At 43.6% G+C, this 13,415-nt stretch overlaps 1 protein-coding gene across 3 annotated transcripts in view; it reads left to right on the top strand.

Annotated features, from left to right (window-relative positions):
* The window catches only part of glb1l2 (galactosidase beta 1 like 2), a 30,318-nt gene that overhangs the window by 10,350 nt on the left and 6,553 nt on the right, over window positions 1-13,415 (top strand). The window contains exons 8-18 of one of the 3 annotated variants that reach the window (XR_006001160.2): window positions 388-452; window positions 542-626; window positions 893-1,033; window positions 1,128-1,208; window positions 1,325-1,431; window positions 1,566-1,712; window positions 1,819-1,890; window positions 2,286-2,364; window positions 2,607-2,694; window positions 7,087-7,261; window positions 7,394-7,721. Coding sequence is in view for 1 of the 3 variants with exons in the window: in XM_041878020.2 (XP_041733954.2) it covers window positions 388-452; window positions 542-626; window positions 893-1,033; window positions 1,128-1,208; window positions 1,325-1,431; window positions 1,566-1,712; window positions 1,819-1,890; window positions 2,286-2,364; window positions 2,607-2,694 (865 nt within the window). In the remaining 2 variants the exon portion in view is untranslated. Of the gene's footprint in view, window positions 1-387; window positions 453-541; window positions 627-892; window positions 1,034-1,127; window positions 1,209-1,324; window positions 1,432-1,565; window positions 1,713-1,818; window positions 1,891-2,285; window positions 2,365-2,606; window positions 2,695-7,086; window positions 7,262-7,393; window positions 7,722-13,415 lie in introns of those variants that run through there. The other 2 variants (XR_006001161.2, XM_041878020.2) reach the window with 2 other exon arrangements.

Genomic DNA, 13,415 nt, shown 5'->3' with positions numbered 1-13,415 from the left:
TCTTGAAGACAGAAGGGACATAGCCAGCGGTCAAGGATGAGTTGATGAGCGAGGTGAGGTAAGGGAGAAGGTCTCCGGAAATGGTCTGGAGAAGAGAGGAGGGGATAGGGTCAAGCGGGCAGGTTGTTGAGCGGCCGGCCATCACAAGTCGCAAGATTTCATCCAGAAGGGGTGAGCCATCCTCAGGAAAGGAACTTATCAAGGCGTCAAGCTCATTGATGAACTCTCCAAGGGAACAGAATCAAGCAGGATCCTTCCAAGACTATTAGTTGACATGTACAGTATAGCACATCGCTGTGCCATTTGATTTCAATAGAGTAATGATGCTGCTAGAAAATATCCTTATTTAGTCTACCTTTGTTTTACTTGAACCCCTCCTCTTTTAAGTTCTCAAGACGGTAAACCTTCAAAGACTGGCCTATGGAACCATACAATATTTATCATACCTGCAGGTAATGATTCTCTATTTTCTTCTATTGTGTCTTGCATCTGAGAAAACATGGTGGTCCAAAGGCTAAGTGTGACTTTGCCCTTACTGTAGCCCCAGAAACCTCTGCTTGTAATGGAGTACTGGTCTGGGTGGTTCGATGTCTGGAGTGAATCTCACCATGTGTTTCCAGCAGAGGGTAAGTTTAATTACAAACTAGGTTAAGATCATGTCATATTTACATTTTAGTCATTTAGCAGATGCTCATTTAGCAGACTTACAGTAGTGAGTGCATACTTTTTCATTTTTTGCTTGTATTGGTCCCCCGTGGGAATTGAACCCACAACCCTGGCGTTGCAAGTGCCATGCTCTACCAACTGAGCCACATGGGACCATCCATCCATCAATCTAAGGACTGTATGAGTGGCCACTGTCTAGCATTGATTCTGTCTCCTCCTCTGATAGACATGTTGGCTGTGGTGTCACAGATACTGGAGCGAGGTGTATCCATCAACCTCTATATGTTCCATGGTGGAACCAGCTTTGGCTTCATGAATGGAGCTGTGGCAAACCTTGGCACCTACAAACCTCAGGTCGGCAGCTATGGTAGGTTTTATGTATCCTATGAACGGACATTTCCCAAATGTAATATTACTTGCAAAGAAAAACGTTGTCATCTGGATCTTTTTTTTTTTTTTAGATTATGATGCTCCGTTATCCGAGGCCGGAGATTACACCACCAAGTATCAGCTCTTGAGGAATTTATTCAGCCAGTTTCACAGTAAGCTTTCTCTTTCAAACATTCACATACAATACTATTTGCGTTTTGGAAAACAACAGGCACCATATGTCATTTGAGAAAATGTCTAACTTGGCACATGTATCTGTGTGACTCAGGTGAGAAGCTTCCTGAGGCTCCTTCTCTCCAGGCCAGGAGAGTGTACGAGCCTGTCGTCATTCAGCAGCATCTGTCACTGTGGGAGAGCCTGCAGTTTACTGAGAAGGTGAGCAGCTAGGGGCCAAGTAGCATGCTGTCTACTGTGACCTGGCAATGCTCTATCTCTTCAAGGGTTGATGTTGATTCCATAATGGTCTTAATTTAATTGAATGCACTACATTGAATTGTTTCATCATCAAGCCCTTGAAGTCAGAGGGGCCTGTCAACATGGAGAACCTTCCTGTCAACAATAACAATGGTCAGTCCTATGGCTACACTCTATATGAGACCACCATCAGCAGTGGAGGCCTTCTGAACTCCAAGAAAAATGTTAAAGACAGGGCCCTGGTGAGTACAGACAGACACAGCTACATGGCATGAATGTACTATACTGAATGGTGCACACCGTATGACAATACATCATTTGTACTAATAAAGTTGGCTTGTCTTCTAGGTGTTTGTGGACAGACACTTTGTTGGAATCCTGGACTATAAAACGGTGGAGTTTGCACTGCCTGATGGGAAGGTATGGTGATACTCTGCATTTAGATTCAGGCTATAGGTGTGCTGCTTTCTAAACTGGCTAGTTAATATTCAACACCATGTTAGAGGTGAAAGCTTCTGGTGATGCTGATAAATGCGTTTGTTACTGAGGTGCCAGGATGATGCCAACAGAAAGTTTTCAGACAAATGTTGTTCTAACAAAGAGGAATCACAATCACTAACTTTGCACCTGCCTGTTAATGGAAAACAAGTCCATGCTGCTTATCCTATAGCACAGCGGAAGATTGGACTTGATCAATTACTCTCTGCAGTCCAACTGAAAGCCACGTTTCCTCTATTGTCTCTGGGTACTATGCATTGTTGACTGTAGTGCTTCAATTAGTGGTTTCCACATGTTTTATGTATTTTCCATTGAAGGGGGAGAGAACATTGAGTTTACTTGTGGAGAACTGTGGAAGAGTGAATTATGGGAAAGCCCTGGATGATCAGCGTAAAGGTATGCTATTCTTAGTTACTACCACTTTAACAATCAGAATTCCATGGCAGAAAGCATATGTTGAAGGAACTGTAGACCTTCAGGTGTAATCCTTCATTGCTGTGACAACTGTACATAGTCATTAAAGTGGATAGACCTGAATTCTCAACAAATAGCGACAGTATCCATGAGGTCTTGGAATAATTGTATTGTTACTCGCCCATGCAGCTCTTAATCTTTAGTCACATATCACCCTGTTCTAGGTCTGGTGGGAGACATTGTATTGAACCACGTGCCTCTGAAGGGCTTTACAATCTACTGTTTGGATATGAAACCAAACTTCCTAAAGAGGTTTGTCCTGATCATTTAATTTATACATTCTGACTCTTACAGTTGATCATTTAAGTGATAATGCCAGAAAAGCCGGTGTTTGGAGGATATATTGGCACAGGTGTTGTTAGGCAGCACACCTATAGCTTGAATCTAAACGCACCGGCTTTGAGGGCATTATTACTTTTATACAACGGGTTTCCAACATATTCAAATAATGATTGACATATTTTCATAAACTTTATTTTGATTAATTAATTTATACTATTTCATCCTTCCACGAGATATAGTCCTGACACAAATCTAGAATTGCTACCCAAGCCAGCTAGTCATTCGTTCTATCGGCTCGCTTGCCAGAGATGCGACCCAGTTGTTACGTTTTTTTGTTCTGTATCTATGGACGCGACCCAATCGTTCGTTCTAAATGTTCTATTGCCGTACTGGCTGGCAACGTTCTTATCCCTTGCTTGCTAGCTAGCCAACTACGGCTAATTTACAGTCACATCAAACAGTGCAGCCAGAATAACAGCAAAGTAGCTGCATTTGCATTTGTTTAAGCTGTTTTCTTGTGACATTTATTTGGATACATTCATAAGAATGAGCTACTGCTGCTCGATTTCACCTGGCATAGAAAATGTGCACTCTCATCAGGACACTGTTGTTCAGAGGAGCTAGCCAACAACACAGCTAACACAATCACTTCAAACTGAAGCTGGAAAGACTACAAACTAGCTGCATTCGTTTAGTTTTACCTGTTTTTTTGTATTGACATTTCTTTGTATAGGTCCATAAAAATTATGCTGATTCATGATTTCGACTGGCTGAGAAAAGCTGCCTGCCTGTCTCATCCCGCCTTCCGACTCCTACACATTCATTACTATGGGACAGCTGGAGATCGAATTTCAATATTGAAACAATGTTGCAAATGTCAGAGAGACAGACTGCATGTTTTATACAAATCTCCGCTACTGAAAACCAATTGCTAGTCTAAAAGAAATGGGAGATAATGTCTAGATGCTTTTTACAGTGGAGATCAAGTTTATAAATTGTCTGGTTGGGCTGAGACAGTGGATCGCGTAGTGAGATGGAACAGAGTAAATAGGCATTTCAACGTCATAGCTTTCGCTGGTGGTAACTTGTGGAATAGACACTGGCTGGAATACGGTTTTAACCAACCAGGATTGGACCCACCCGTTGTATAACTGTTGTCATTGTAAGTTTAACTGGCATATCAGGTTGTCTTAAAGGCCCAGTGCAGTCATAAACAGTATTATTCTGTGTTTTATACAGTACCAGTCAAAATTTTGGACACGCCTACTCATTCAAGGGTTTTTCTTTATTTTTACATTGTAGAATAATAGTGAAGACATCAAAACTATGAAATAACACATATGGCATCATGTAGTAACCAAAAAAGTGTTAAACAAATCAAAATATATGTTATATTTGAGGTTCTTCAAAGTAGCCACCCTTTGCCTTGATGACAGCTTTGCACACTCTTGGCATTCTCTCAACCAGCTTCATGAGGTAGTCACCTGGAATGCATTTCAATTAACAGGTGTGCCTTGTTAAAAGTTAATTTGTGGAATTTCTTTCCATCTTAATGCGTTTGAGCCAATCAATTGTGTTGTGACAAGGTAGGGTTGGTATACAGAAGATAGCCCTATTTGGTATAAGACCAATTCCATATTATGGTAAGAACCGCTCAAATAAGCAAAGAGAAACAACAGTCCATCATTACTTCAAGACATGACGGTCAGTCAATCCCGAAAATTTCAAGAACTTTGAAAGTTTCTTCAAGTGCAGTTGCAAAAACCATCAAGCACTATGATGAAACTGGCTCTCATGAGGACCGTCACAGGAAAGGAAGACCCAGAGTTAAATCTGCTGCAGAGGATACGTTTTAGAGTTAACTGCACCTTAGGTTGCAGCCCAAATAAACCGCTGTGTCTTTGTGAGACGCATAGTAGGTGAACGGATGATCTCTGCATTAGGGGTGGACGATATGAACATAAATTCATATCACAATATTTTCCACTGTCTGGACGATAAAGATATAATATCACGATATACTGTACGATTTGTTTAAAAAAATGTATGAGCCCTTCAAAGTTAATAAATGACAAAATATTGCTTTTAACATTATAGAAACAGAAAGGGGGCATTGCAAAATTTTTACTTCTGTGGTAAATCTGTGCAAACATGAAACAAACAAAGTTATGAGTTAAATAAATATGCAGTAAAATAAAAAATATATATATACTGCTCAAAAAAATAAAGGGAACACTTAAACAACACAATGTAACTCCAAGTCAATCACACTTCTGTGAAATCAAACTGTCCACTTAGGAAGCAACGCTGATTGACAATAAATGTCACATGCTGTTGTGCAAATGGAATAGACAACAGGTGGAAATTATAGGCAATTAGCAAGACACCCCCAATAAAGGACTGGTTATGTAGGTGGTGACCACAGACCACTTCTCAGTTCCTATGCTTCCTGGCTGATGTTTTGGTCACTTTTGAATGCTGGCGGTGCTTTCACTCTAGTGGTAGAATGAGACGGAGTCTACAACCCACACAAGTGGCTCAGATAGTGCAGCTCATCCAGGATGGCACATCAATGCGAGCTGTGGCAAGAAGGTTTGCTGTGTCTGTCAGCGTAGTGTCCAGAGCATGGAGGCGCTACCAGGAGACAGGCCAGTACATCAGGAGACGTGGAGGAGGCCGTAGGAGGGCAACAACCCAGCAGCAGGACTGCTACCTCCGCCTTTGTGCAAGGAGGAGCAGGAGGAGCACTGCCAGAGCCCTGCAAAATGACCTCCAGCAGGCCACAAATGTGCATGTGTCTGCTCAAACGGTCAGAAACAGACTCCATGAGGGTGGTATGAGGGACCGACATCCACAGGTGGGGGTTGTGCTTACAGCCCAACACCGTGCAGGACGTTTGGCATTTGCCAGAGAACACCAAGATTGGCAAATTCGCCACTGGTGCCCTGTGCTCTTCACAGATGAAAGCAGGTTCACACTGAGCACGTGACAGACGTGACAGAGTCTGGAGACGCCGTGGAGAACGTTCTGCTGCCTGCAACATCCTCCAGCATGACCGGTTTGACGGTGGGTCAGTCATGGTGTGGGGTGGCATTTCTTTGGGGGGCCGCACAGCCCTCCATGTGCTCGCCAGAGGTAGCCTGACTGCCATTAGGTACCGAGATGAGATCCTCAGACCCCTTGTGAGACCATATGCTGGTGCGGTTGGCCCTGGGTTCCTCCTAATGCAAGACAATGCTAGACCTCATGTGGCTGGAGTGTGTCAGCAGTTCCTGCAAGAGGAAGGCATTGATGCTATGGACTGGCCCGCCCGTTCCCCAGACCTGAATACAATTGAGCACATCTGGGACATATTGTCTCGCTCCATCCACCAACGCCACGTTGCACCACAGACTGTCCAGGAGTTGGCGGATGCTTTAGTCCAGGTCTGGGAGGAATTCCCTCAGGAGACCATCCACCACCTCATCAGGAGCATGCCCAGGCGTTGTAGGGAGGTCATACAGGCATGTGGAGGCCACACACACTACTGAGCCTCATTTTGACTTGTTTTAAGGACATTACATCAAAGTTGGATCAGCCTGTAGTGTGGTTTTCCACTTTAATTTTGAGGGTGACTCCAAATCCAGACCTCCATGGGTTGATACATTTGATTTCCATTGATAATTTGTGTGATTTTGTTGTCAGCACATTCAACTATGTAAAGAAAAAAGTATTTAATAAGATTATTTCATTCATTCAGATCTAGGATGTGTTATTTTAGTGTTCCCTTTATTTTTTTGAGCAGTGTATTTAAAGTACTCGGGATGTAAAGAGAATGTGGGGAAGAAATTCCTGCCAAATATAAGTAGTGCAGTCTTTTTTTCAGCATAAAATTCAAGTTGTAAACCTTTTCAAACTAACTTCTTCAAGCATTAACCAGACAGTCTGTATGTTTCTCAGTTCACAATGTAACAATTCACTGCCTCCCTCTTCACAAGTTCTGTGCCAGGAACATCAGCCTATTGACAGTTTCTGGCTTCAAAGTTGCCGTGTGGCGTGTGACCACATTGCCCCCAGTGCTAAATGCTATCTCAGAGGGTGAACTTGTGGCAGGGACGCATAAGTATTTATTTGTCAGACAACTCACCTGTGGGAAGTTGGATGCGTGAACTCGCCACCACTCCAAAGGATCAGCCTCACTGTCTGCTGCAATCATCAGAGTGTAGCTGTCCAGCTCTTGCTCGATGACCTGTCTCTGGGTTCTTAAGGCAGGTGCACTACTGGTTTTCTTAAAGAAGCTCCCAAGGCTCTTCTTGGACTTCTTTGCTGGTTGTGGAGCAGTGGCAGCTTCTTTCTCTCTCTCACTCTGGTCCTCTTCAACAGAGAAGTCTCCCACGGCTGTGTTCCCTACCAGGAGGGCTTCTATCTCTGAGGCAGCTCTCGCCTTCACCTCCACCAGCATCTCAGTGGTCATGTAGGTGGTCTTGAACCTTGGGTCCAGAAAGGTAGCCATGGTGAGCAGCTCATCGGTTTCAGTGTCGATGTATTTGTCATTCAGGTAATTGAGCACCCTCATCTTAATCTCTCGGGTCAGTTTGGCTTCGCCATCATATGATTTCAGAACCTCCGTCTTGAACAAATGGAGGACCGGCTTCAGATTGGACACACTCACGTATATCTCTCCTGACAGGGCATCTGTGAAATCCTGGAGGGGCTTAAGTGCTGCCGTGATAGATTCAAAGATCTCAATGTCTTGCCAGGAGGGTGCAAGGTGGCGTGTTTTTTTGTCTGCTGCCAGGACTTGTGTGATGGCCTTTTCCTGATCCAGGCCTCTTTCCATCATCTGCAGTCGAGATCCCCACCTTTTCGGGGATTCCATGATGAGCTTGTGGAGGGGCAGGCTCAGTTTATTCTGTGCACTTGTCAGGGCCTTCTGCTTCTTCCAACTATAGGAAAATGTGCTGACCAATGTGCTGTTTTGGACACTCCTCTCTGAAAAATTAAAAGTTGAAAAATAATTACATATGAATCACAATTATTCAATATAAATAACATTGCATCTGCTGTAATTACAACAATTTACAGCATGGACACTGGGCATGATTACAAATTAAATCCATCTATAGATGTACATACAACTGTTGTGATTAAGAGAGCTATGTTGCTTTAGAAAATGGGATAATTTACTGAGTAGGCTATTTATTATTGAAAGAGAAAGGATGGATTCATATATTGAAACCATAGGCTAATGTATAAATTATAAATAAAAGCAATGTAATCCATGTTATGTTTGGATATTGCACACATTTACAAATTACAAGAATTAAAGAATTGCATAGCTGTATATATTCGGCTTAACGTAAAAGAAGGATCAGGCAGTGTAGTCAGCTATAACTTTAAACAGAGGAGATAAGGAATACAACAGTTATTCAGCATTTTAAGTTATGTTGTTTTTAAGTTACGTTATTTTTCTACCTAGCTCTGTGTTTTGGACGTTGAAACCTACCAATCGCAATGTGTAGCCTGTGTCCGAAACACCCTAGTCTTGTCCATTTGTTCAGCTCCAATGTTCGATCCGCTGTGGGTAGACATACAGTGAGGGAAAAAAAGTATTTGATCCCCTGCAGATTTTGTATGTTTGCCCACTGACAAAGACATGATCAGTCTATAATTTTAATGGTAGGTTTATTTGAACAGTGAGAGACAGAATAACAACAAAAAAATCCAGAAAAACGCATGTTGTAAATTGATTAGCATTTTAATGAGGGAAATAAGTATTTGACCCCTCTGTAAAACATGACTTAGTACTTGGTGGCAAAACCCTTGTTGGCAATCAGAGAGGTCAGACGTTTCTTGTAATTGGCCACCAGGTTTGCGCATATGTTACGAACCCCGTGGCTTTGCACGTCTAGGGTGATGGACATGAGACCCGTAACATAATTCATGTAAATTATAAGTGTGGCATGGAATAGTGAGAACAAATATGACGCAACAACCATGAACTACCGTCAAACACAAATGGTTTATTTCTGAACACACGGTAACGGTTTGGGAAAAAGGGCTGAGCAGGACCCAAGAAATGAAACAAGTGTAAAACACCCCTAAACTGATCTTGCCTGCCTCAAGAACCGCTAAACTACTGCTAATCATACAAAAGTACAGGGGGTGGTCCGCTCAGGTCTAACTAGTGTTTATAGACAGTTCTTTCTACGGGAAATGTATGCCCAAGGGCAGCTAGCTCAAACTCCCCTTTTCCCAGAAACACACAATAGTTACCAAACAGAGTAACCAGCAAATTACTGAGTACTCTAAACACAGGACATCACAGTATCCATTACTCACATACAAAACAGTGGTCTAACAAAATTACCAACCAGAGTAACCAGCAACTTAGTGAGTAAACAAAAACAGGACACCACAGTGTCCATACTCACATACGGAAATATTCTCTCTCTCACAACAAACACAAGTGACTGGTTTTTATATAATGGGATGTGTGATTGAAAAAACGAGTAACAGGTGGTGCAATGCACAGGAATGTTCACTGATTGTCCAATCAGCAGACACCTCAACGACCACCAATCAGGAACATACAGGACACCTGTGATTAGGGCAGAAGGAGAGAAAAACACAGGACACAGGATACCTGTATCCGTAACACTCCCACCCTTAAAAGAGCAAACCACAATGGTTTGCGACACACGGACTATCACAACACCCAAATTCACAAATCATCCTGCCGGGATAACAAAAAAAAACCTAGATCATTACACACGAGACAAAGCATCTGCCAACACATTATCCAACCCCCTTTTTTGTGGCGGATCTCCAAATTATAATTTTGCACGACAAGTGCCCAACGCATAAGGCGTTGGTTCTGGTTGTACATCCGGTGGAGAAAAACTAAGGGGTTATGGTCAGTATACACTATCACTGGTAATGCACTGGAACCAACATAAACTTCAAAGTACTGCAGAGCTAACAACAAAGCTAGAGCTTCTTGTTCAATGGTGAAATAGTTTGTCTGACATTTGTTAAATTTCCGTGAAAAATAACAGACAGCATGGTCCACTCCACTCTGGTCTTGCTGCAGTAGAACAGCCCCAGCACCTCTGGCACTTGCATCTACCTCCAGTTTAAACGGTCGTTCAAAATCTGGCGCAGCAAGAACAGGAGTACTACATAAGAGTGCTTTAGCAGTGTTGAAAGCAGTACGACAATCTTCAGACCATACAAATTTTCTCGCCGGACTGAGCAAATCCGTTAATGGAGCAACTACAGCAGAGAAATTTTTACAGAAACTACGGTAGTAGCCAACCATCCCTAAAAAACGGCGTAGCTCTCTTCTGGTGGTAGGTGCGGGAAATGCGTTTATAGCCGAGACCTTGGCATCTAGAGGGCGCACCTGACCATGGCCGACCTGTTTACCAAGATAAGTAACAGTGGCCTTCCCAAACTCGCACTTTGCTAAGTTCGGGGTTAGAGAAGCGGTTGCTAGACGTTCACACACTACCCTTAGAGTGTTAACATGATCAGACCACTCAGTTGAATAAATTACCAGATCATCAAGGTAAGCACTACAATTAGGAACTCCAGCCAATACTGTGTTAACCAGGCGTTGGAAAGTGGCTGGTGCGTTCCGCATCCCAAATGCCATGACAGCATATTGTAGGAAGTGATCTGGGGTCACAAAGGCAGAGATGTCGGAGGCACGTGGGGTTAACGGCACCTGCCAGTAACCTTTTTAGAAGATCTAGTTTGGTTACATAAGTAGCAGCACCAACAGTATCAATACAGTCATCCAGTCTGGGTAACGGGAACGAGTCGGGCACTGTGACAGCATTGACCTTCCGATAGTCCGTACATAATCTGGATGTCCCATCAGGTTTAGGAACCAGAATGCACGGAGAACTCCAAGGACTTGAACTTGGCATAGCCAGGTTATTCTCCAGCAAATAACCGACCTCACCCCTCATTATCTTTCTTTTAGAGACGTTGACACGATAAGGATGTTGCTTGATAGGTGCAGCGTTTCCAACATTAATGTCATGTTCTAACACATTTGTACATGTAGGAACATCATTAAAAAGACATGGAAAGCTGTGTAATAGTCTCACAATATCATCTGACTGTCTGTCCGTTAAATGAATCAGGCTTGACGGGAGAGACAGCAGCATCTCTGAATTGGGCAATCTAGCACACTGCTGTTGAGTATTGCGCAACTCCAAACCATCTCCGTCCACATCATTAACATGACCTCCCACTACAGCCGTAGCAGCAATAGAGACAGCCGACTCGGCCAGTTTCTCTGGACTGTCTACCTGAGTGACGGGTCTGGTGTGGTATGTCTTCAACATGTTAACGTGGCACACACGAGATTGGCGTTTTCTATCAGGAGTCTGTATCACGTAGTCAGTTTCTTTTCAATGACATAAGGACCAGAGAAACGTGCTGACAATGACGCTCCTGGCACAGGCAACAATACAAGAACTTGGTCACCTGGCTGCAGTGAACGAGAAACAGCCTGTGTGTCATAGTGTCGTTTCATCCGTTTCTGTGAGGAAGACAGCGCTTCCTTTGCTAGAGCACAGGCAGCATGTAGGCGCTCACGAAAGCGACTAACGTAGTCCAACACATTTTCTTTCACACACAACTCTTGTGACAAAAACTGATCCTTAAGGACTTTCATAGGTCCTCTCATGGTGTGTCCAAACACCAGTTCAGCTGGGCTGAACCCTAGGGGATTCCTGTACTGTCTCACGGACAGCAAACAAAACTAGAGGAACTCCCTCATCCCAATCTTTCTCAGATTCCAAGCAATATTTACGGAGCATAGACTTCAGGGTCTGATGCCAACGTTCAAGCGCACCCTGAGACTCTGGGTGATATGCGCTTGACACACGGTGTGTCACTGACAAGGATTTTAACACTTGTTTGAAAAGTTTAGAAAGGAAATTCGTACTCTGATCAGTTTGTATCACCTTAGGTAACCCAAAAGTTGAGAAGAATTTGATCAACGCTTTACTCACCACCGGAGCAGTAATCCTTCGCAGAGGAATGGCCTCTGGGTACCTGGTGGCCACACACATAATTGTCAACATAAACTGGTTACCAGATTTTGTTTTTTGGTAATGGTCCAACACAATCAACCATCACATGTTCGAAGGGTTCACCTATGGCCGGTATGGGACAAAGAGGCGCGGGGAAATAACCTGGTTCGGTTTCCCAGTTACTTGACAGGTGTGGCAAGTCCGACAGAACTGAGCCACATCTTGCTTTAAACCAGGCCAAAAGAAATGTCGCAAAACTCGATCATAAGTCTTGGTGACTCCCAGATGTCCGGACCACTGGTGATCATGAGCGAGGGATAAAACATTTTGTCGAAAGGCTGTAGGAATCACTATTTGGTAAACAGCATTCCAATCTCCGCCAGCGTCAACATGGGATGTCCATTTACGCATGAGGAGATTACCATCAATGAAGTATGCCATGTTTTTCTTCTTTAGCTCCTCCTCTGAGACAACACTAGAAAAACATTTAGCCAGGCTAATGTCAACCTGTTGGTTAGCGATCAGCTGCTCACGAGTAACTGGTAACTGTATGGCCTCAGCAACAAGTTCCACATCCTTCTTCCTTTCTCTGGGCTGTTGGTCAGACTGACCAGCTTACCAGAGGTAGCATCCGAACTATCCTCTGGGTCACACTCTCTGAATAGAATCGTGTTCGACAAATCTATCACTTCACCCACTTGTCGTGCTTGAGCACGTGTGACAGCACAAGCGGGAACACATCTGGATAACCCTGTGCCAGCTCCTCGGAGAGAGACTGGTCACTTTTATCCAATACCTCCAATACGGTATCACCTTTCCTCCGGCAATATCGTTGCCCATTATAAATGTCACACCTTTTACTGGCAACATAGGACGTACGCCCACTCTGAACAATCCACTGACTAACTCAGAGTGTACGTTCACAAAGTGCAATGGCACTGGGACAAATCCCATTTCAATTCCTTGTACTAACACATTGGAACCACAATATGTATTATTAGACAAGGGCAACACATCAGATAGTATGAACGACTGCGCCGCACCAGTATCTCTGAGGATTCTAACTGGACGCTGAGACGCTTCGTCATCTGATATAGAAACAAACCCCTCAAAAATGAACGGTTCATAACTGTGATCTGGGACAGGGACTTTCAAACCACATTCAGTATGAGGCCTCTGTCTTGATTCCGGCCTTACAACCGTACGAATCAGCCCAACACCCGTTGCGGCCTGGCGTGCTGAGGCATCCCGGTTTGCGTTTTAGCAGAAAGCAATCATTAACCATATGTCCCACCTTATGACAATAGAAACAGTGACGCACATCTTTTGGGCGTGCTGGATGTACTGCTGGTCGACTAGGACTAAAAGTTAGCAACTCCGCAGCCCTGCCCTCCGACGAGCCGAAAACAAGCTCTTATGCGTCAACACAAACTCGTCTGCCAATACAGACGCTTCCGACAGTGAGGATACTTTCTGTTCGTTCAGATAAACTACAATGCGTTCGGGTAAGCAATTTTTAAACTCTTCTAACAAGATTAACTCCCGTAGAGAGTTAAAATCAGTTACTTTACTAGCACTGTGCCATTTGTCAAACAGATTTCCTTTGTCTCTAGCAAACTCCACATAAGTCTGAGTAGGAGACTTTTTATGAGACCTAAATCT

The sequence above is a fragment of the Coregonus clupeaformis genome, chromosome 6 (assembly GCF_020615455.1).
Source record: "Coregonus clupeaformis isolate EN_2021a chromosome 6, ASM2061545v1, whole genome shotgun sequence".
Lineage (NCBI taxonomy): Eukaryota > Metazoa > Chordata > Actinopteri > Salmoniformes > Salmonidae > Coregonus > Coregonus clupeaformis.
Note: the sequence above shows the minus strand (reverse complement) of the source record. Positions and strands in the feature narration are given on the sequence as shown.